General features: G+C 34.6%; 3 protein-coding genes across 8 annotated transcripts; all 3 read right to left on the bottom strand.

The window, feature by feature from the left end:
• Window positions 1-565: 565 nt before the first annotated feature.
• On the bottom strand, window positions 566-11,661 carry LOC18103447 (kinesin-like protein KIN-14E). Of its 4 annotated transcripts, none has more exons than XM_024581213.2 (24): window positions 11,396-11,661; window positions 10,864-11,123; window positions 10,317-10,389; window positions 9,899-10,030; window positions 9,576-9,814; window positions 8,983-9,310; window positions 8,029-8,128; window positions 7,761-7,942; window positions 7,508-7,623; window positions 7,180-7,282; window positions 6,349-6,501; window positions 6,118-6,264; window positions 5,819-6,019; window positions 5,029-5,193; window positions 4,843-4,947; window positions 4,545-4,664; window positions 4,264-4,458; window positions 4,018-4,144; window positions 3,121-3,323; window positions 2,808-2,990; window positions 2,283-2,378; window positions 1,969-2,166; window positions 1,254-1,525; window positions 566-1,038 (listed from the first exon to the last, which is right to left on the bottom strand). In XM_024581213.2, the coding sequence occupies exons 2-24, from the start codon at window positions 11,019-11,021 to the stop codon at window positions 846-848; spliced, it is 3,789 nt and encodes a 1,262-aa protein (XP_024436981.2). In that variant the 5' UTR covers window positions 11,022-11,123; window positions 11,396-11,661; the 3' UTR covers window positions 566-845. The 4 variants fall into 4 exon arrangements, with proteins under 4 accessions (XP_024436981.2, XP_006377870.3, XP_024436980.2 ...); XM_006377808.3 differs by having other exon boundaries at window positions 4,545-4,682; window positions 11,396-11,660; XM_024581212.2 differs by lacking the exon at window positions 11,396-11,661 and adding an exon at window positions 11,239-11,383 and having other exon boundaries at window positions 4,545-4,682.
• Window positions 11,662-14,843: 3,182 nt separating this feature from the next.
• On the bottom strand, window positions 14,844-18,083 carry LOC7455005 (N-acylphosphatidylethanolamine synthase). 3 transcript variants are annotated; one of them, XM_052445664.1, is made up of 5 exons: window positions 17,824-18,083; window positions 17,549-17,676; window positions 16,459-16,514; window positions 16,168-16,305; window positions 14,844-15,896 (listed from the first exon to the last, which is right to left on the bottom strand). In XM_052445664.1, exons 1-5 carry the CDS (start codon window positions 18,030-18,032, stop codon window positions 15,579-15,581), a joined length of 849 nt encoding a protein of 282 aa, XP_052301624.1. In that variant the 5' UTR covers window positions 18,033-18,083; the 3' UTR covers window positions 14,844-15,578. The 3 variants fall into 3 exon arrangements, with proteins under 3 accessions (XP_052301624.1, XP_002317641.4, XP_024467359.2); XM_002317605.4 differs by lacking the exon at window positions 16,459-16,514 and adding an exon at window positions 17,155-17,240 and having other exon boundaries at window positions 17,824-18,082; XM_024611591.2 differs by lacking the exon at window positions 16,459-16,514 and adding an exon at window positions 17,155-17,240 and having other exon boundaries at window positions 17,844-18,051.
• Window positions 18,084-18,975: 892 nt separating this feature from the next.
• LOC7455006 (probable aquaporin NIP5-1) lies at window positions 18,976-24,012 on the bottom strand. Its single transcript, XM_002317606.3, has 4 exons — window positions 22,963-24,012; window positions 20,428-20,847; window positions 20,121-20,182; window positions 18,976-19,565 (listed from the first exon to the last, which is right to left on the bottom strand). The coding sequence occupies exons 1-4, from the start codon at window positions 23,185-23,187 to the stop codon at window positions 19,370-19,372; spliced, it is 903 nt and encodes a 300-aa protein (XP_002317642.1). The 5' UTR covers window positions 23,188-24,012; the 3' UTR covers window positions 18,976-19,369.
• Between the last annotated feature and the right edge of the window lie 147 nt (window positions 24,013-24,159).

The following is a 24,159-nucleotide window of genomic DNA, read 5'->3' on the forward strand; positions in this document are numbered from 1 at the left end:
AACAAAACAATGACATCTTTATTCTTGCCTAACGAGATTCCAAGAACAGCCAGCATCAGCTGAAGTAGTTAATATGGTGTCACCCAAAACCCTATTTCGGAAAGATGAGTTGGAAATTAATCTCATCTTTCTACATATAGATCATGAAGGAAATGATGGAATTCCTAGTTCACAAAAGCCAGTAATAAAGGTGTGCTTCTCATTTTAAGTTTTGGAGGAACATCCAAGTCATGCAATATATTCAGATTTTCCAATAAAGATGAACTGACTAAAAGGTGAGCAAGTACATCAAAGCAGGCAGGATTGCATTATCATGTTCCATAACAAGACCATGACCTCTGTCTCCGTTAAGTTCATCAATATTGCTGAAAATATGCTCCCAATGAATGAATGGTCTCCTTGTAGAAACAGGTTTTATAAATAAAAAATGCAACGCAACCAACTGTTGCAGAGACATGAAAGGTTAATGACAGATTAAATTTTGAAGACATTAATGAAGGTAACATGGTAAGGACCTGTTCCACATCAACGAAGATTTTAAGCACTCACGTGCCTGAAGAAGATATTTTGGATTAATTAGTTATATTATCAACTCATTGATAAGTATTATCAACAAAAAGGTGCAAGTACTATATACAAACAATTCAGACTATACAAATCAAATCCTTCAGGCCAATTACAACCTCTTCAGCCTCGGTAAGGTATTTGTTAGAGATCATCAGAACCCATCCATAATTTAGTTAGTTAATCTCCAGTCATCCCAGTGTCATCAAAAGCCAAAGAAAAAAAATCTACAAAATCAACGGAGCTCAGAGGTGAAATTTCAACCCCGGTAACAAAATACTCTACATTGAATGACGACCATCTGTCTTCTCTCTCACCAGTCTTTGTTCTTGAATCTCTTCAAGATCATCGCCATCCCCTTTCTTACCTGCCTGCTCTTTCCAATATGCAACCAGTTTTTTAAGCCGAGCAACCTCTTTTGACGAAACATTTTTGCTTGGATCATTAACAATTGATCGAACCCTTGATGCATACCTGAAATGGCAAAAGTTGAGATACCAAGAAAGGCAAAAACATGTATGAGAGACTGGAAGAGATTTAATGAGATAAATTGCAGTCGTAATTTAATTCTATCATCTTAAAACTAACCAATACTAATCTTGGATAAGACATCTCACATTAAGAATCACAAAACAAGCTATTAAAAACATTATGGATATGTTATGAATGTTTGGAAGACAGAAACATACATTAGAGAATTGTATGACTCGTCTAAATTTGATTCCGCTGGAGATACATTCACGAACATAAGCGTCTTGGCATTACCACCAAGGGAATCACTCATTAACATGGTTAACTTGTGGTTCCTGTAAGGTATGTGTTGACCACCAGAAGATAAAGCACTAATGACATCCCCGAGGGCTGAAAGTGATTTATTGATGCTTTGAGCTTCCTTAAGTTGACTACCTGAAGAGCCTGACTTCTTCACCCTTTCTGAACCAGCAAGGTCCACAAAACTTAACTGCACATGATATTGAGATGTGGTCATACAAATAACCAACAAAATAAACTTTAACTCAAGGATGACATCAACGAGTGAGTCTCTCATGCGGTTGCTTTTCAAAGTGTTTTTCACTCGGAAATATATCAAAATAATATATTTTTTTATTTTTAAAAAATCATTTTGACATCAGCGCATCAAAATAATCTAAAAACACCAAAAAAAATATTAATTTAAAACAAAGAAAAAAATTAAATAAAAAATTAATTTTTTCTAAAAGCGCTTTTAAAACGCAAAAACAAACAGGGCAAGTATCACATTTCTAGATGCAGCTATGAGCATGGGTCTTCACATCTCATAAGAAAGAAGAACAAGTCAATGCACAAGTACATTATGCTTCTGACACCAATCATTCAGTACATAGAAGCAGCTTATAATTTGTTCAAGAATAACTAGATAGATACCTTTCCCCTTGCAACAGACTGAGTTTGAAGGTTGGTACTTTCAATAACAACTGAAAGTATCAAATGAGACCTCGAACTTTCTTCATTCATTTGAGTCCCGGATATATGCCGCTTATCAGATCCTCTCTGAATAATGCTTTGTAATTCTTCAAATGTAGCAATGGATACAACTGTCACATTTTCTACAGAAACCATACCCTGAATATCATATAATACATAATACATGAGATCCAAGAAATGAAAGTGATATCAATCAAACTAGACAAGATCTAAACTAACAATTATTAGATCTCACTTTTTGAAATAGCAATCACCTTTGAATCTTTCTTAATATCCAATTTTAAGCGCTTCATGTTCTTTGGTAATAGAAGGTCCACAAGTGTATCTTGATACAATTCCACCATATATGCCTGCATCATTTTGCAAATAAGATAAATTTTTTTATAATAAAGAGTGCATTTCACACAGGTTTGTGGGAGTGTTTCGAATTGATTTTAAATGTCTAACAAAGCTAGTAGAAACATATTATGTGCAATGATGCAAATGCACAAAGCTTTGTGAGTGTGTTTCAAATGGATTTTAAATGCCTAACAGAGATAATAGAAACATATTACATGCAATGATGCAAATGCATGCAGGAATACGTGCATGCAAAGACAGAGACTGGTCAACATAGACAAGCCAGCAAGCAACTCATGTTGATTATTAAAATCTCTTATGTGCCTTAGATGAATGGAGTATAAAAAATCTAGCTAATGAAAATTTAGTGCCGCAACATCGAATATGAATAAGCTGTCATCATTATCAGTACCCAACAATTGACGTTAAAACTAAATTACCTTTAATGAAAATGAGAATTTATTGCTATCACGTCTTAAAATTTTAAAAAGTTCTGAAGTGGCCCGTGGTGTCAGTCCAGGATTGCCTTCAGAGCCATAAATGGTAAATGTCTTCCCGGAACCAGTTTGACCATAAGCAAATATGCAAACATTATACCCATCTACTGCAGACTGAACCAAATACTGCATCACAATTTCCAACAAAGAAAAAATTAAATAAGAGTTAGTTGAAGAATCCTAAGCTATTTACAAGGTTCCATCCAGCTTAAAAATTAAAGCAGTATATTGATAAATGAATAAAATTCAAACTCACTCGTGTATCCTCGAACACATCTTCCTGAGTAGCACTTCCATCAAATACTCGATCATACATATGTTGTTTTGCTTTGTCATCTTTCCATGGATGCTCAACTGTAAATTCATCTATACTTGTAAGCAGGCCTCTATCCTTTTCAGAAATCTCTTTCTCACTTAGAGGCCTCAACCGACAGAAAACCCTGATCTTGCCTTTCATATCTGAAATGCATCAAAGAAAATGACTCCATTAGCTTTATGGTAATCAGACATATAGTTTTCATTCACGGAAAAAAATACTGATGATGATGTTTGGAAAAGATTAATAAAGCAGAGGCTCGCACAGTTTGTTTGTGAAAGTGTTGCAGTTTTGGAAGAAAACTTGTGGCTACTGCCTCTCCCCTAACATGTTTTTCTCACAACATCTCCTCTCTCTCATTCTTCCCTCTTTTACAAAAAAATTCCATTTTTATTTCTAGCCTTTCACTTCTTTCCTCGGAGGTTCCAGTTTTTTTCTTTGCAACCAGCCCTTGCTAAAACTCTCATAACAGTAGGTTACATCTTACCCTGGATTCCTATGCCAGTTTTGACATCTTAACCCAACAAAATCTTAGTTAATGAAGGCTGCATGAACTAATCTGATGTCACAGTGTTCCTACAAATCAGATAATGATAATTTTAATGTTATTTGACAGTATTCAAATCAACATCAAATGCCACAGTTGTTAGCTATTTACTTTACCTTCCTTAAGTTCTCCTAATCAATTGCTAGGGATTTCAAAAAATCATAGGACTGCATCATGAAGAGCATTACAAGTGGGACAATTATGTTTTAATTCATTATTTCATATTCTGATGATGTGATTTTTTATTTTGTTGTGTAGGCATTGATATAATATATTCGAGGCAATCCAACCTTCTATAGTATTAAAATAACGTTTCCGCAAAACTTGTTCTTCCTTATAAAGCACTTCTAGCTCAGCAAGTTGAGATGCTTGCATCTTCAAAATGGCAGCAGTCTGCTCATTCTTTCTGTCAATGTCCTGAAAGCATGTTCCAACTTATGGATTTAGTAAGCAAAATATACATGAAAATTTAACCAAATCATAAAATAATTGCATATGTACCAGAAATAGAGAACCTGATGCAAAAGCTTATGTACCTCTTTCATTTCTCTCAGTTCCTCTAATTCCTTCAAATTGTTATGCAATGCAGCCAAATCTGCATTCGCGACTGCAAGAGTTGATTTGGAAGTGGCCAGATCTTGTGTGACTGTTTCCAGCTTCCGTTCAAGTTCAATCACTCGAAACTTTAAGGATTGGCGTTCCTGCTCAAGGTTTTTCTCAATAACTTCCATCTGCATTATGACCAACAGTGACATTAACCATTTTGCAGCAACAAGTCACCAATAGATGGTTAACAAATTCAAGAAGGTATCAATACCTCTTCAACTTTCCTTTCGAGTCTAGAGATCTTCTGTTCGAGAAATATTTTTTCATTAGCTGATCTTTGCATCCTTTCTTCTGCTGCATGCAATTCCTCATTCCGCTGTTTAAATTCATCCTGGAGCTTGTGCAACACCTGTGTTATCCACAGTTCAAATTGACTACTACATCATAAAGCACGCAATATGATTCTATCGTATTAATGAGAACAGAGTCCAGACTAGAAAACACTGCAACAAATTACACACAAATTCAGAACATAATAGTCATTTTATTTTATTTTTTTGGAATTGTACCTGATTATCAGCTCCAACTAAATTGTTTTTGGTATTTTTCTCTACTGCAAAGTTACTGAGGTTGGCCAAACTTGTTTCCACGCTTCTTTTTTCTGATAATGCAGCCTAAAACTCAAAACTTAACATTAGCAAAATAGACATGGTAATTAAAGAAAGTACATGTGCCTCAGATTTAATAACACTAACCTGAAGAGCTGCATCCCTTTCAGCACACAATGACTTAAGTCTATCACGATCACACTCTACTTCTGCCAAGTTTTGCTTCTCTGATCTCAAGGAATCTTTCAAGGCCTCCAATTCCTCTTGCAATTTCACTTCTTGATTTTGCTTCTCATGCAATTCTTCCAATAACTGGATAAGCATTTAACCGGTTAATCATAAGTGCAAGTTCAAAGAGATGCATAAGGAAAAAAAAAATTCAGTTCTTTAAACAAGGGTCTCAAATCCATTATATAATGAAACACTTGTTGATGATCATGCACCACTTGAAAATCAATTATGGGGACCAAGCTAGCCTTCAAGTATGTTAGATTCCAATATAGACACCGATTGAAAATCATGTACGCCAGATTTTACCTTAGAAGAAACTCATTCAGATCTGCTCTACACTTCGTTGACATCTTAGCCCCAAAATTTAAACATGCAAGTCAACTATGAAGCAGGACAAAGAACAAGACAAGATAGACAGACACAGAAAAACCAAATCTTGACAAAAGTACAGAGATGCAACAATGAATACAAAGGTATTTCATATATTAACAATTTTGGACTGCCTGCATCCATTTTCTACACTTATTTTTCTTTATAATATTTTTCAATCGATAATTATTACCAAATTTAGACTTGATTTTCACGTTTGAGCTGCATAAAAAATGACTTAAAATGCATCAAATACTTTATCTGATGATATCTCCCCTGCATGCCCAACTGATCATGAATAAAGAAAGAAAGAAAAAAGTAAAACTTTAGAGCATACCTGTTCAGTTTTCTTATGAGACTCTTCAATAGTTCTAGACAATTCACGTAAACGTTTTTCATGCACTTCTGCACTGGGAGGCTTAAAATTGTTAGAAACATCTCCATTCACTGAGCCACTAGCAGCTGTCCGAGCTTTAGAATAACGACGCAGCATAACATCATTTATATGTGTTTGAAGAGCAACACAAATTTCTTCTCCCTGATAAACAAAGTTTGGTTACTTCAGCAAATACAGTTAAGAAGATCAAGTTCCAACTATGGAGAACCAAAATATAGGGAAGTGACAAATTTTTTAACCTGCTTGGTCTCAAACTGAAATATGTGTAGAACACCAGCAACTCTCATTTTGAAGAACACAGCAGTATTGCTACTACCAAACTGCATTATGTCTCTTAATTCTGCTGAATGTAAATATTCCTTTGGAACTGGACGGAAAAAATGCACCTGTGGACCAATAAACAAAAAAAATTAAGGTCCTTTAGATTTCATGATCTGGAATGTGAAAAGAATTTCACCATGTAGACTTACCCCTCGCTTGTTAATGCCCAAAATAATCCGTCCAGGCAGAAGTCCAATAGGATCATCAATCTTGCGAACGCTGAAGAAAACGGAATTGCCATACGGAAGTGACCTTAATATCCGCAGAAATTGTTGTCTTGCATCATCCTTTGTCAAATTTTCCTACATGGGAACAGGACAGTATCAAAAGAAGACTTTCACTATAGAACGGAGAATAGACTGACAGGCAAAATGCCAACATTCTAAAAGAATCTACTTTACAAAGATGGGTTGTAACACATAAGTTAAACAAATAGTAGAATTTATTGAGTGCAATTGTTATCATTTGGTACAATATTCTACCCCCTTTTATGCCTTGTTTAAGGTAGCTCCTTGGATCTATTCAATTGAATCTGACTAAAATTGGTAAACAAAGTAGCAAAATCACCAGGAACTTGAAACCATAAGTTTTAGTTTTACATAATTTAAATTGCACTAGTATACCCCTCGGCCAACCACATCTCTGATGTAAGTAGACACAAAAGTGGAGGAAGAAATTAAACCATCAACCACACAATTTAAGAAGTTTTCTCAAACTAAAACAGAAAACAAACCAGAAAATGATGTAAAAATAAAAATTATTTTGCTTTTAGACAAACAAAAATAATGTTTTATTCAATACAAGGATAAAAATATACAAAAATCCTAGAAGCAACTTGTTTTAAGCAATCCTTGATAACAAATCAATAATCCCAAGTCAACAAGCAAGTTATAAACATGACTTGAACAAACATAAACATTTAAGACAAACAAAGTTTCTTGAAAGTTATGAAGACAGGAGTTTCAGATTTTAGTTCTTACCATCGAATGATAACGAGAAAGAATATCCAACTCCCACTCCCTCTTTCCTCGTGTAATTGCAATTTGTCTGGGAAGAAAGCGCTCAAGGAGAGAAGTCCAATCACTGCAAAATATATTAGCCTCAGCATGTCAAAATTCATAGGAATAGAGAGTAACTTGAGATCAAAATATGACCATAAAATCTACCCCATTGTGGTCAAGCCTTAAACTAAGTCACTATGATTCCAAGATGAAAGAATATCTAAAAATCATTGCAAGTTCAGAAGTAAAAATGCTAGAATCTAACTTAAATTAGACAAACAAAAAAGGGAAGAGAGAAACAACTAACACAGATAATTCAGGACTACCAACATATCCAATGTCAACCAATATCTGCAACGCAGACAACTGTGCAGCATCCTCCCTCCCAACAGGATAATTGCCCAATATATAGTCATGTTGCAACTGTAGCAATATAATCATGCATCAGTAAAGCAAGAAGCTATGGCTATGTTAAACTATAGAAATAGCATGGAAGATCTTTCCAAACTTTAATTTGAAGTTACAGCTATTCAATGATATTTAAGGGCAAGCTTACGCACTTGAACATATGATAATTGCACAAACATTGGATCTGTTACAGCTTCATCTGACTCCCGAAATAGTTTTTTCTTAAATATCAGTTTGCAATGCAAAATTTCTCCCTTGCTTCGATCCTTGGCTGCCTTGAATTCTCCTAACAAATCTCCAATATATTTGTTATCATCTAACCCAATGTACTCCTCTGCATGAAAACAAGGTGCAGATTAAATGACAACATCAATTGATCTTTGTCAAGGAAAACAACCAAGAAAGCCAAAGGATACATACCATTCCCAGGATCAGGTGACTTGGAACCAGACACAACTTTATGGCATTCAAAGAGACTGAAGCTAGGAAATGCTGATAGCTTAATTATCCCAGCGAGTTCCTGAAAAATGTACAAATTACATTGATGTAATATTATTTCAAATTGCAAAACAAAAAAATAAATCAGTTCTCACAGGTCGATAAGCTTAGCTATCACTTTAGCCCACAATGCCAAACAGGCCATCAATAATGGTGGCAAGATTTGAACAAATAAAAATGAGTTTTGCATCTAGTAAACACCTACCAATTTATATTATGCTTTTCATTTGAGAAAGAAATAACAAAACAATGGCTTAAGTGATGGCTGAACACCCCAGTTGGTGGGAAGCCTAGACCAGCCACAGTAGAATGGCCATCGCAGCTCTATAATCTTTGTTTAACCACATTCAATCCAACTCGAATCAAACATCAAGCTCACAAGCTCCCTGGACCATTCACAATCATCACAATGGTTTTCAAAATATACTTGTGGATGTTTTCTTGTCACTATGATACATGAAATTGTATTCAATAAGCATTTCAAAGTACAAAGTACAGGTGTGTTCTTCCCAAAAACCTCGCAAAAGTGAAACCCACAAGCCTGGCTGTCAAACAAATTCAAATTGAAGATATGCACAGCATGACCCCATTTCTAGTCACATATTCCTTTTGTTCTGCATAATCATTCCCCCATTGCTTCACCCAAATGGAGATTGATTTCAAAAATTTCCATCAAAATATCAATTCTCCTTTCAACCATTTCTAAGCACTTCTTCCTCTGTTTGCATATATCCTTGAGAAAATTATAATCAAAATAGCAGATCCACCTGCGATGATTTTTTTTTTTCCATGTTGAGATTGAGTTTCTTGTTTCACTATATCTATCCTACCTGGAATGAAACCATAGAAGATAGATTTGATGGCTTTTTAAAATACCTCAACAGCATCAGACACTGTCGTCGCCATGTCATATGTGATTTCTTCAAAAGTTTCATCCAGAAAAAACACTATTGTTGTAAGCTTTCGACCAGTTAGAAGAGCTTCAATTTCCTCACGTCCTGGTATTGTATGCCTAGGACCAGCTTTGACAGAACGCTTCAAAGCATTTAGTGTATTTAATGCAAGGATTTGGACCTCAGAATCAGTACTTGCACCATAAGCTACATTATGGACATACTCAGACAAATATCCACCGATGTCCTTGCTAGGAGGCATAGAAGAAGCACATAAGTACATTAGCTCCCATCCTTTAATCAAGTATTGCCTGCGATATGAGAATCAGCAAAGCTAGATGGCATTAGATAAGGAAAAAAAAGCATTTAAAGGAGAAACAATCAGAAGCCCAAATAAAATCAAGCATGCAAACCAAGCATCACCGTTACATGTATAAGAAAGATTTGTCCATTGGGAATCAGCTCTAGTAAAGAAAGGCCAATTAGGATGGGTTTTAAATTCACAAATTACAAGATGAGGAGGAAAAACAACTTGCTAATAGAAAGCTAAATAAAAAAAAAAGAAGCTATGCATGCCTGTCAGGGTTATTCCTTGTTTGCTTTGAAATCTGAGCAAAAATTTCATCTCGAAGTTCTGCACGTTTTAATGTGTGCTTGAACAATTTTCCAACTAGCTCAATTCGTTCATCTAAGCTTGTTGGAGCTGCTCTATCGGATGAATCAACTCCCATGTACTTCAAAATTATCTGGAAGAGTTTAGTGGCGCGGCTTACCAGGTCACTATTAATTTTAAGCAATGAAGTTGGTATCGGATCCTGCAAAAGAGCACTAACTTAGCACTTCATGACTAAATATATCTTTGACAGAACATACTTCCTTGATGCACAGCATAATTTTACCTTTTGGAAACACAGCATATCCTCAAATGTGAACTTTTCCCGAACTTGAGGGCCTACAGATTTTTTAGAAAAGAATCCACGTTTCCCAGTGGATTGAATTTGTTTCTGCATCAACTTTAAGAATCCCTCAACCTGCATGGAACAAAAATTATGTATGATTTTGCAAAAATAGAAATGACTGCAACAACTGTGGCTCAATTCCAAGCCAGTTTGGGCCAGCTTAATGTATACTTCTGCAACATTCAACTTGATCATAAACCAAATCCGCATAAGAAGGTAAATGAATAGTGGCCAAATATGATAATCATAAGCTTAGTTTAGATTCAACTCATTATATTCAAGCAAGTAAACATAAATGAGAAGTAGAAGTTCTTCCACATTATTACTTTAACAGCAAAAGAACTTATTTGTTTGTTACCTGGAATTTATCAATCAATGGTATGGCACCAGCAAGTTCTGCCGGAATAGCTGTGGAGAGGGTTGCTGGTGTACTGTGAGAAAAAACAATAAATAACACTAAGAGTTAGAGGTTCGATAAATTCTAACAAAAGAAAACATAAAAATTACTTCCTGGAAGTTCTAAAGCTATCTAGTCATCTTTTACAAGCAAAGCAACATAGAGACAATCAAAAGCAACACGTAGTACTCTTATAACAAGGCCAACAATATAATGCACCAGTATCAACCGGTCATAAAATCAAAAGCTAAGGCAACAAGAATTGGGCAGGCAAAACCAGTGAAAGACAATGCACCTGAGAGAAGGTTTATCAAGTCCTTTACATTTTACCATGTTAAAGCTTTTGAATAAAATCAAGATATACAAGATCAAAAACTTAGACCCTGTAATTAAGTCCAACGCTACTTTCAATCCGAGTTTCATAGCATCGCAACAGTAAACAAACAAAGATAAAAAGCCAACAACGAAAGTAACAAATACGGAGCTAAAAATGGTGTAGAAGACTTACGGGGTAGCGAAATTGGAGCCATCGCTATCATATCCATCCCCATTTGAGAAAGAAGCAGAAGGGTGCATAGGAGTCTCTTCATTTCCATTAGTGGAGCTAAAAGAAGACCTGCTTGATCTGATACTTTGAGCCATTAACGACTGCACATCAAGTTTCATTTCCCAAATACAAATAACCCTACTTCACATAACAAACAATCCCTTCCTCAAATAAACCAATCTCGCCACCATATAGCTCCCCCAGCTACCTTTCCTTAATAACTGCAAAAGACAAACACTTTAAAGATCAAAACACAATCTTTATCTAAAAGGGTATCCAAAATTACAATCCAAGAAGTCAACAAAACTCGATTTCAATCAAGAAACACACACACACCTATCAATGTAGATCCACAATACAATCTATCTAAAACAACAAAAGAAACAAAACCCAGCTGAGCAGATGGCGCTGAAGTGACGAGAAGTGAAAAGGAACTAAAATTTATCAATCAAGAAATGCAGACACGAAATGGGAACCAAGAAAACGTTATCACCTTTTTAAGCTGACAATCAAGAAAGGAGGAAGCTTCGAGAGCTTAAGAGATCTGAAATGGTGATGGTGATAGTATATTGATGGCAGTGATGAAAAACGTGTGAAGAGAGAGGGAGAGTCACGAGAATGATATAAATGGGAGAGGAGAGGAGAGGAGAGGAGGAAGGAGGAGGAGGAGGAGGAGGAGCAATGTCTTCTCCTATTTCTACACTTGTTTTCTTCTTCTTTTTTTGCTGTCCTTTCTTGTGTTCTGTTGCGGAGTACATTAATCAGCAACTTCAAAATTCAAATCTACACATTAAACATTATCATGGATTTATTGTATTTTGCTACAAAATCTCTCTTTTTATGAAGTATGCAATAGGACTATATATAGTAATCTTATTAAATAATATTAAAAAAATAATATGGAGTATGAATATTTTTTTATATGCATAAACTAGTTTAAAAATAGCTTCATGGTTGGTAAAAAATTAGATTTTATTAATATATTATTCAATTAAAAATACTCATAAAAAAATTATATATAGTTTCCATGTAACATAATGTGTTGATAAAGGTTGGGGGTGTAATTTATGTGTCTATTTGTTTCTGCATTAAATTTTTTTATTTAAAATTAATATATTTTTAAATAAAAATTATTTTAAAAATAACGGATAGCATACATTTCCTATTTAAGCAACTAGCCTTGTTTTTTTTTTTTTTTTTTTGGGAATTTCAAAAGGTTGGCCCCACTCCTCAGAAGTCCGCCTTTTATGTTTCAGCACTACGGTCCCCTCCAAGATTTTGACTTGGCACCTTACAGGGACCCCATTTTCATGATCTTGAGCTATCTATACTGCTTTATTTATTTATTTATTTCACATTTTGAGATGTGAGCCCCACTGCCTTTTGTTAGTGCTTGATAATTAAATTAATATATAAATTATTCAAGATTTGATTAAGAACACTTTTTGTTGAATAGTTGACCAAGAGTTTTGATAATGTCTTTTTTTTTTTTTAGGGAAAATTGTTTTAACATTGTGAAAAAACATACAAATATCTCGAACTTTTTTTTTTTTTTTTTTAGTATTTATATGATCGATGAGACTGAGGGAGTGTTGGAAAATATGATTGCGGTTAATTTTTAAAGTATTTTTTTTAAGAAATATATTAAAATAATATTTTTTTTATTTTTTTAAAATTATTTTTAATATTAACACATCAAAACAATTCAAAAATATAAAAAAATAATTTTAAACAAAACAAATTCATTTTTTTAGGAAACGCGGCTGAAACCGCGTTTCCAAATGATCACTAAAGCAACACGGTTATGCCGTGCTTTTACCAAATTTTGAATTTTATTTTGCTTCAAATTATTTTTTGAAGCTTTTTTATTATTTTGATGTACTGAAATTAAAATTAAATTTAAAAAATTATTTTGATATATGTCCAAACAAAAAGAACTTTAAAAAACAACCGTTAAATATGGTATTGTGGTAACTTTTATAATTATAATTTTAAAAAATAAGTTTGAAAGAGTTATAAATTATAGTTTTTTATTAATCAAGATTTCGAAAAAGAGTTTTAAACTAAATTATGCAAAACTGTGGTATGTATTAATTAATTAAATTAAACAATTCCGAATAGATGGAAAGAGGTAACAATCTACAACCCTCAGTTCATATAATGTTAATGAAATTCATCTTTTGGCTAGTATTTTGTTACCGGCTAGAGATAAAAAAGAATGGAGATAACTGGAACAATAAAAATTCTCACATGATCCTTGAACACGCATCATTTGTAATGCATGCAGAAATCTGAAATGGACCCATAAATTTCGTGTCCTTTGATCCTTTCCGAAGGGAATTATGACCTAACAATGAGCCACAATTATTGCTTCACAGGCACATGCACGTTTGCGCCACAAATGACCCATTCAAGGCAAATTTGCTGGATTGCCGGCCATGTTGCTGCCGGCACCTCTCCCACCTGTGTATTTCTGCCCGCCAAAGGTATGCATATTCACTGTAGCTTCATACTTGCGTGACTAGCAGTAAACTCCCATGACCACCTGCCATCTAGCTAAATCACTTTAGTAATGCTTCAAGTACAGTTAATGTTGTTTTTTAAAGTATATTTTTTAAAAACAAATAAAAAAATATAACTTGAGTTGAGTTTTTATTTTTAATATCAGTAAATAAAAACAAATAAAAAATAAAAAAAAAATCAATTTTTTTTAAAACGCCATAACTAACTTGACAGGTCCTTTGTTTTGTTCATGTCTAATCATTTTGTCCCTTTCAATGTTCATGAGAGATGGAAGGGGCAGCAGAAGAGTATTTACTCACACAGTAGCATTAAAGACAGACATGAGAAATTTGGGGAATGGAAAGTCATCATTGTTAAAGCAAATACCAACCATGTTAAAAGCATAAACCAGATTCATTATATCTATCAGTCCCCTTCTTCTTTTTTTCTTTTTTTTTCATTAGGGTATTTTTTTTACTACTACATTCTTGGTGGTTTGGTAGTTAACTCAATGAATCGTGATTTAAAATTTAACTTGAGTTGAGTTTTAAATTATATTAGATAAAAGTTGGTTCGATCAAATCTACTTCCCTTGATAGGTTATTAACGATATAATTAACTTGGTTAAAATTTTGATTTTTTTTTTTTTTGAAGATTTTCAAAACAATATTATTTCAGGTTACTTTTTAAATAGTTTTGAATCAATACACCAAAAGCAAACTTGCCTTGGCTTTATCGTCAAGAATTTCATTCATTTTTCTTACCAAAAGGGCATACAGGTCCAAGAATGACAGTGCAGCCACACAAAAAAGGATTGGGTCTTCTTAAAGGGATTCCAGCCTGCATTCTGCCTCCACACTGCCCTTACTTTTTATCCTGGGGTCCGTTATGGTTGCATATTCATTAGTTTGTGATAGCCCTAAAGTGAGAGAGATCCTGACAATAGTAAATCCACATTCTGTAATCTGTACCATAAAACTGCTGGGATTAGCAATGTATATTTGCTGTACTTTCTGCCATCTACTCACTGATAATTCTGTGTATGCAAGGTCCACCAGAGAAAAGGGTATGAATGAAAATCCTACCCGTGCTAGCTGCTACCAACTAATTCTGTCTGTGAAGGTCCAGGAAGGGAAAAAGAAGGTATGAATGCAGAGTCCAAGTACAGTTGCCATTATCAAGTGAAATACGAATAAAGTGGTTTCAATTATGATTCCAAAGCTCATCATTTGATTGTGATAGCATCAACTAACTCCACTACCTCGAGACTAGCCATCTCAACTACATGAGTGCATGACCAAACTCTCCACTACAAACCACCACTAATGAAAGATATTTGACTTCTATCATCCATGCATTTCAGGGTAGCAGACAAAGATTCGAGGAAAAGAAAATCATCAGAGAGCAACTGCTGAACGTGCAAAACACCATTGTATACATGCAGGCAATGGAAGAAGATAATTCTATTAAGGAATACCTATTGCGAAGATTACAAGCAAGGCAGATAGAACGTCCTTCACAATAATAAAACGATTTAGAACATCAAATTACAGTGTTCCAGTTCCAATGAATCTCAGCTGAGACTCCTGTAGCCACAAAAAGTTGCTTCGATTACAATCATTCACCCTCCAATATACCTCTAAAAGAATCAATTGCAGATCTTTCACCCTAGGCAAGGATACCAAATGTTCAGTAGTCACTGCAAGTGGTGAAGAGCGTTGTCCAAATACCCCATGACACTGTAAGAGGTGCTGATTATGTATTTGCTCACAATTAAATTACATAAAACAAGCATCAAGAGGCAATGCTCAATGAGCTCTCGTCTCTTGTTTCAAATCATTAGGATTGTCGTTTTAAAAACCTTAGGGACCAACCTGCTTCTCATCCTTCCAGATACAATTTTTTCGAGGGAAAATGAATAAGGATATGGAGTGCACAAGAAAAATTATCACACCTTTCTATCCACCCTCAAAGAGATGCAAAAAGAATCAAGAATTTGAACTAATGAAAGGATGTCTTGTGCTTCCCCCCTCATTTAAATTTTTGAAATTGATTCCACGAAACGTGACCAGAACAAAGGTGTATTTATCATTACCATAAACTTTTGGAAATAATCACATGCATATCCCCTACCACCATGCATGCTTGGTAGAAGACATGCACGAAGATATTCTCTACTCTTCTACCTGTCCAGAATTCAGAGATTTTGCCTCAGATAACTTTTTACTCGAACTCCTTAAGCTTTCCATGGAGGTCTGAATCTGGTCTGAAATACTAGTGTAGAGACACCTCTGTGCTGCTTCATCCAATCCAGACGGGGAAAGGATGGGCCATCCTCTGGTAGGATTATGCAAATTATGGGACGTAGAAATTGCCATTTGTGTCATTTTAGGAAGGTTGAATTCCATAGGCTCGCCAATAACTATGTTGATGCTCTTATTACACAACGGAAAAGGAGGCCTTCTCCCAAACCAAAAATTTTCAGGCATCACCTGCAAGTTATAACCAATGATGTGAAATACTCAATGATGGCTGCATTTTTTGTAAAATCCAGAAAGTTAAATAGGCCAAAAACGTTGCTGTATGAAGAACTTCTAGACCCAAAATCAGTAAAATTAGTGCGTGAATGAAGAACTGTTACATGTAAATGTCTAGCTTTCTGGCACACAAGGAAAATGGGAACGCAATCCTCTTTCAGTTCTGTACATGTTCAAGTCACCTCTTCAAAATCTTTCAATTCTATGAATATTGAAGAAAAGTTACCTCTTCAAAACCATGATGAACAATTGGCAGAACTATTGGAGTTACAGGGGAACGAACAATGAGACTAGCAGTTCCCCATTTCAATCGCCTTATAGGAGCATCTTCTTGAGACACTTTTCCTTCAGGAAAGGTATGTAGCTGCTCATTAAAAGCAAGAAAAGCACCAGGACAGTGAGAAAAAAATTGCTTCCTCATAAAAAACTATGGAACAATTTACATAATTTCTCAGACACTCTGCCTGCTAGTGTAGGATATGTATCGCTATGATGGCAAGTGAGACTGAAACATCACCCAGGTAAAGAAAGCCATTAAATCATGCTTCCTGCTGTTCACAAGTCCATTGCAACCTAAAAACGTGCAATATTTTTCACAATATCAATTCCAATTCAGGTTCTCATCATATTACTACTATTCAAGCTACTGGTTTGAACTTGTAATAATTGAACTATACAAGTTACTGCCTGGAATTTTTTCATACTTGACAGTAACGCACCAATGTACGAAAAACAGGACATTGACTGAGCAAAAACACGTTAAACACTATGCTCTCATTCATGAAAAATTGACAAAACTAAGCATAACATAAATCGTCTCAATGTATCATTGACACTATGACAGCAATCTTTCTGTCAATCTAGTTACATCCATCAAGAAAAAGTGTTGAATGACCAAGCTGCTTCAGACTAAAAAGGCTCACATCTTTCACAAAATTGGCCAATGCTGAGAGAGAGGGAGGTGGAATTGCAAAGAATTATGTTTTAGCAGCCTAGTGAGGCCAGGACTTCATTGATACAATGAAGAAAGCATGGGCACTTTTAACTAATAGCATAAGGCCTGCCAGGAGAGTTCATTAAGACATAAAAAAAATGTAATACTATAAACATTCAACACATTCATACACTAACCAAACTATGTTTCAGTAGAAACTAAACAACAAAACCATCCAATCATTACACCAAATAATGGTATAGCATTTTAACTAAATACCCATTCTCCATCACTCAACCGCTCAAGAGCTTCATTCATGTGCTTTTGATAGATTCCACCACCCCTTGTAATAGGTATACATTTCCCTGCAGAATTCACTACTTCAGACCCAAAAGCTTACTAAAAAAGTATCACATAAATTACTTAAAAACAAGGATTTATGTCGCAACCACAACTGAAGATAGAATAGAACATGGCCTGTCCTATTTTAGTACTTTCAAGTGATATTGTTTCAGCAGCAGCTAAGGTTTGAACCAACAACAGAACACTAAATTGCAACTGATTTTCATATACATAGATCAAATTAAAAAAAGAAAATGAAACAAAGAAAACTCCAAAACCAACAAACACAATAGACAATTTAACACAAAAATCAGTAAGGAAAAAAAAATACCAATACGGAAAAAATAAGACAGCAATGAATTCTTGAAACAAATGTCTTCAGCTGCAAGTGCCCATCTAGCCAAATTTGAATCAAAAATAGGAAACCCCTTGAATCCCCACATCACTGGATCATCCAACCTGTCAAAAACAACAGCAAAACTCTAAAAAACCAAACTTTCGCTTCATTAACGGTCAAAGAACCAATCTTTACCGAGAAATCAAGCATTAAACAAACAGAAAAAAGAAACCCAGAAAAGAAAAGGCAACCAAATGAGCATAAGTTACGTGGACATGTGATTGCTAACAGTGATAAGGGGCACCCCAAGGGGTCTAGATCGAACAAGATTGATAAGGGTATCAGCATTATGGACTGTAGTGGTGTTAAGAAGATTGGCAACTGCCTTTGCAAATGCTCCAACGGCCATAATCACCATCTTTCTTGGTATTCCTCTCATGTGGCTCCCTCTTGCTGCCCACTCCATCGTTCGAGTCATCTTTTCCTTGACTTGTTTGCTTTTGCAGTTGGTCTTCGGTGGCTGTAATTTCTTTGCTGAAAATAAGAATAGTCAAGACCTTGGGCCTTTAGTTCGTTTTTTGTTTTAGGCCTAATGTGTGGGCCCTTGTAAATCCAGCCCATGCTTATTATTCGACACTTTACCCAATATGAAATTGCAATGAAATAAAATTCTCTAAATAAAATAAACTATAAAAAAGAACAGTATAATTGTAAACAATGTTTTAAATTATTTAAAAAACTCAACTCTATTAGTATATATAAAAAAAATTAAAATTTATAGAGCAAAAGCAGGAAATACAAAAAAGTAAATATGAGCAATTGTGTTTTTTTTTTATCAAAGAATCAATTCACCCTAGTAGTTTAAATTATTAGATGAGCTCTCAAGATATAATTTATATTATTTTCTAATATACCTCATTAAATGAAAACTCTTTAGGATTGAAACTTGCATAAGTTCACATTACCTTGTGTTTAAATTTTATCAAATAAATAGAGATGGTAAGATTCGAACTCGTGACCGTTTAGTCATCAAGGCTCTAATACCATGTTAAAAGATCATCTCAATCCAATAGTTTAAGCTATCAGATAAAATCAAAAGATATGATTTATAGTATTTTCTAACATTTTTCATACCTATCTTAAATTATACATCGTCAAAAAATGGTAGTGACAATATGGTGGTGGCTGAAATATTTAAAATGATAATTAATGTAATTTGATTATTGTTTTGTAAAATATCTTATAGAATATCATGAATTAAAATGATAATTAATGTGATTTGAGTATTGTTTTGTCCTTCATTTTATATATATATATATATATATATATATATATCCCTTACCAATTAATATCGAATCCAACCGGATATTACGAGATATGAGTAGGCAAAATGCTCAGTAAAATTATACAACGAGGAAAAATGTACATAATCCTTGCATTTTCATCCCATATATGTTTTTCTGCATCACACATAACATTTTTCACAGGAAATTACAAATTAAGACAATAATATTAAAACACAAAGACAGTAATATTATGAGACATGTTTAATCTCACGTAGCTAGGAAATAAAACACACAAAATAAATAAGCACTTCGTCAAGCTCTATATTAATTACATATCCAGAGATGATGACTGAAGAGATGGCAATCACCACTCCAAGTGCACCCCATTATTCAACCACACTGTAGGCCGTGGACTTAGCGTCACATCACCTTTTTATTCTTCGCAAACTTTCAAAGATATTAATCATGCATGTATCGTCTTGTTCCACGCCATCATTCATTGCATGATCGATCGATCGATCGATCTATCCTAGCGACGGAAGCTCCTGACTGGACGGGGTGGATCAGTCTCGTCGTCCCGGAGCTTCACAAGCGTGTAGGCGCCAGCACCGACTACGGCTCCAAGTGTCGGTGCCACCAGATAAATCCAAATTTTTTTGTAATTTCCTGCAGCTATTGCTGGCCCCAAAGTCCTCACTGGATTCATAGAACCACCAGTTGATGGCCTGCCCACGTCAAGAAGATTACAATTATACCACTGTACTTTCCAATATTTTTCTTCACCAAACTTTGTTTTCTGTGTTGTAAGCATTATATATTATGGTAAAATCACTATATTCTTGTAAAAGAAAATTATTTAGTTTTCATACTGTATATGAAAATTCCCGGAGCTTCTCATGTTTGGTTCTTTCATGGTTTTTGTCCTTTCAACAGGAAAGGTTAGACCTATCCCTTCATCATTTCTCTAGCCATCTTTAACCCCGGCCCTAGCTAATGTGGTGTCATGTATTGCTAGCCCGCCTACCCTATTCGGGGAATCAGTACTGCTATCAGATACGACATTAATTTCTAGGCTCTTCCTTGCATGCAAGGCTTGATATTATTGACTTTATAGAGAGCTGGATTTGTTTACTTATATTTCAATATCTTTTTCCATGTTTTGTCGCAAACACCTAGCAATGTCCTCGAGATAAAATTACAGAAACGATGAAGTTTTCAAAAATCTCTATAAACAAATAAATGATTGCCTAAAGAAGGAAGGAAGACTTGGAGTAACTTACCCTGCAACAAGAATGTTCAGCATAACCGTAGCTCCGACTGCTATTCCAGCCAGCTCTCCCACCTTTTCATCAAAAAGAAATAAGAGAGAAAATATATAAGCTTATGCATGTGTGTGGAGATGCACTCATGTGTTGGTACAGATTAATATATAACATTAATAACTTATTATTTCTAGCGACGCAGCCCAAGCCAAGGCCTGAGCTGACGGGTCACAGGGTTTTGCAACGGCGGTTTTTCTTTCCTTAGGAGAGAAACGCCATCTAGGTGGGTGTGTAAAGAAATGAATTACTAGGACGAAGTACTCACAGCACGAGTGTCAGTGGCAACAGCAGTGACAACAAACAAGAGATTGAAAGTGATGAAGAACTCAAGCGCAAAAGCTTGGCCAGTGCTCACAGATGGAACGGTAACCCCACCAGACATGAAGGGGTGGAAGACTCCTTTAAGAGCAAAAGAAGCACAGATGGAAGCCGATACTTGAGCTGCAATGTAGGCAGGCACTTGGACCCAAGGGAAGTGGCGTAGAGCTGCAAAAGCAATGGTGAGTGATGGGTTCAAATGAGCTCCAGAGATGTGTCCAGTTGATAGGATTATGATCATCACTGCTAGTCCGGCACAGGCTGCATTTCCGATAAGTGTTTCTGCGTGATCATACTTCTGGTTCACTATTGGTCCTGCTGTCGCCATAAATATCAGGATGAAGGTTCCCACAAATTCTGCTCCAAGCTGCATGAACATGTCAGTAATTAATCCGTAAACACCCAATCATCAATTCTTGATCATAATATTCCAAATGAATATTTTGACACGAATTATAGGCATTTTACTGCATTTTAAAATCATTAAAATAATTCAAGAACTCAATCACTCAACAAATTAACAACAAAAAGAACTCATATAATTTAGCTTCACATCAATTGGCTTTACATAGAAACTGATTCATTCCAACCCTACTTCTCTAATGTTTGATGAGGATGCTCTCAAGAGACAGGTAGACATAGAAATATTATCTTCTAACAAGAAGATGATGTACGCAGTACGTATTAATTACTAACAAACCGTCCAAACATAATCTATTTAGGTGATGTCATTTAAGATGTTGAGTATTAAAATAATTTTTTTTTTATTTTTAAAAATTATTTTTAATATTAATAAATTAATCTTAAAAAATATTAAATTTTTTATAAAACATATTTAAAACGCAATTAATTCTAGACAACAAGCAATAGATTGAGCAGGTGAAATGACCTCATGATTTTTAATATTTTGGGTTATTTTCTCTGTGTTTACTGGCCCTGAAGACTATATATATATATTAATTCCATTATTTTCACCTCTGTCACCAGCTTTATTTCTAACCACAAACTTAAGGTCCAATAAGAAGCTTCTTATTAGAATAAAATTAACCCAGAAGCTGCCACCGTCCTCCTCGTAGTTTAATTAGCATGCTGGTATATTATTTTAGTTAATTTGTAACAAATATTTAACTATAATAAAAACATTAATCATGCCCAACTAGTCATATAATTTAATGACAAATAATTAATGAAATAAGTGGACGGGTTAATTTCTATTTTAATCCCTCAGAGGTTAATAATGTAAGATTAACAAATTAAATATATTTCACATAATTTCAAAATAAAATTTTTTTTTTTTTTTTCTTGTCTCCTTCTCTTCTAATTTAGGGCAGTAAGCAAACCCTAATTAACTATGAGACAGGACATCACATTCAATTAGATTTACAAGCCACTAGGCTTGTTCATGTATGTCAGGGTATCAAACCCACGGCCCACCATCTAAGACTTTGGAGTTTGGATGGTTACTACGAACAGTTTATTTTTATATTTTTTTGAAAAAATTAAATTAAATTTTATTTATTTTACTTCAAATTAATTTATGCAAGCTACGACTGCTATACCTTTCAAACAATCTTTAAAGCGTGTTTAAGAGTTTGATTATCGGTTGTTTTTTAAAATAATTTCACTCGAAAATATATTAAAATAATATTTTTTTATTTTTAAAAAAATTATTTTTGATATTAGTACATCAAAATAATCCAAAAAATTAAAAAATATTAATTTAAAATAAAAAATTAAATAGATTAAATTTAATATTTTTTAAAAATACTTTTAAAATACTGAAAAAAAACATTATCTTGTACATATAATCAAAAACCTTCGGTAAAACAAAATGCAATGTCACAGCCGTGTATAAAAATAAAATCTCTCACCGCCCGAAATTTCACTAAAACTCGGGAGGATAACGGCAAACAACGAAGTCAACATTGCAAGCAATAATAATAACTGCAGCGTTGAATATTCAACGTATCCGTCTAAGCTGTGTTTGTCACGGCTTCTCTCATGCTTACATGCACTTTTTGAAGGAAAAAAAAAATGATTTGAACAAATATTAAATTGATATGTTTTTAGTATATCTTTATGGTTTTAATATATTAAAATTAAAAATTAAATTAAATTAAATTTTTTTATGTATTTTCAAGTCATAAAAACTATTTTGAAGATCGCAGTGCCACTACAGTGCAAACCATATTTCTAAAATAAAAATATTAACAAGTCCCAAAGAATCTAAATTATAATTAACTGAAATCTAAGTAAACAAAGTGTAAAAATAGTTTTATATTAATTCTATGAGTTTTTTTTTAATAAAAATCAATAACAATAGAAATTATTATATGAAAGACACGCATGATTAGAATTAACACCATGGTGAATGGTGATGTGAAGGGGGGTGGCGTGTGTGCTTGCATGGCAGCTAGTGGCATTCATGGGAGTCCAAAAACAAGTAATAAAAAAGAGAGAGATGATCATAGAGAGGTTTTACCTTGCGAGTTAGAGAAACGTCAGGAGAAGGAATATCAAGGAAGCACGTGTGGGGTTGACCCCAATTTGGAGCAGTGACAGGCAAGCACTTGCATTTTGGCATTATTTTCCTATCTGAATAGGACAGTGAGTCCACCCTCAGCCCAGTAAAAAGTGGCCCTCCCGGTGTCCCCGGCGTATTCGGTGCCGTCACCGTCGGTGTCCCAGCTTCTTCTGGCCCCGGCATTCTTCTTTCCCAACTTTTTTTTTTTTCTGGTTTTTGATGATAACAAGTAACACTATAACAAAGACACAAACAAGTTTTTTTTTTTTTTTTGGAGATAATTAGAGGGTGGATAGGAGAGAGAGACAGTTACATGTTTTGAAGGTTTTTATAATGTTTTTGCTACAGGGTGATTTTGATCTTTGCCAGGAGGATCAACAACAGTACTAGAGGAAAATTGTTACTCCTGATATGAAAACATATATAATAAATTACTAAAACTATTTTTTTTTGTTTTTGTTTTTGGAATGATGGGAATGAAGAACAAATTCAATTACATGCTTGACAAGCTTTTATAAATTTTCTGCTACGGAATAGGGGAAATGAAGCGAGCCAGGCTATGAACTACAAAATAAAGGCAGCTAGATCAGATGAAGCAATCTATGCATGGACAAAACTAGAGATTTTTTTTTTCTTTTCTGGGGGGGGATTTCTGGGATTTTCGAGAAATGCAAAGACTTACATGCTTCGAAAGTTTTTATAAAGGTTTGGCTAAGGAAGAAGGAGAAAATCAGATCGATCCAGCTTCAAGACTAAAACAAAGCAAACACAATACTGTAGACCATAGAAAGCTGAGCAAGAAGAGGAGGAAATGAACAGAGGCAATTAGAGAGCAGTAGGGATTATTGTTCTAATAATATTTGTAACAGAAGAAATTAAAGAGACTGGAACTCGACAGGCTGCAGGGAAGTCAAGGAGGAAGAAGAGAGAGTTGGTGAAAGTGTGAGCCAAAAACTAATGCTATGTCAAAGCTTATATACACGAAACGAGGCTCCTATGGTGTAAGAACTAAATTATTAATATTCTATCAAGAAAAAGTCACTGCAAAACACATCATCATCGTCCCTTAACAGCCCTAACTTCACCACATGATGCTAGAGTCACTTTACAATTTCCTCACAGGCACATTTGCTGCCGTGTGATCTCAGTAAACGC

This window comes from Populus trichocarpa, chromosome 11 (assembly GCF_000002775.5).
Source record: "Populus trichocarpa isolate Nisqually-1 chromosome 11, P.trichocarpa_v4.1, whole genome shotgun sequence".
Classification (NCBI taxonomy): Eukaryota; Viridiplantae; Streptophyta; class Magnoliopsida; order Malpighiales; family Salicaceae; genus Populus; species Populus trichocarpa.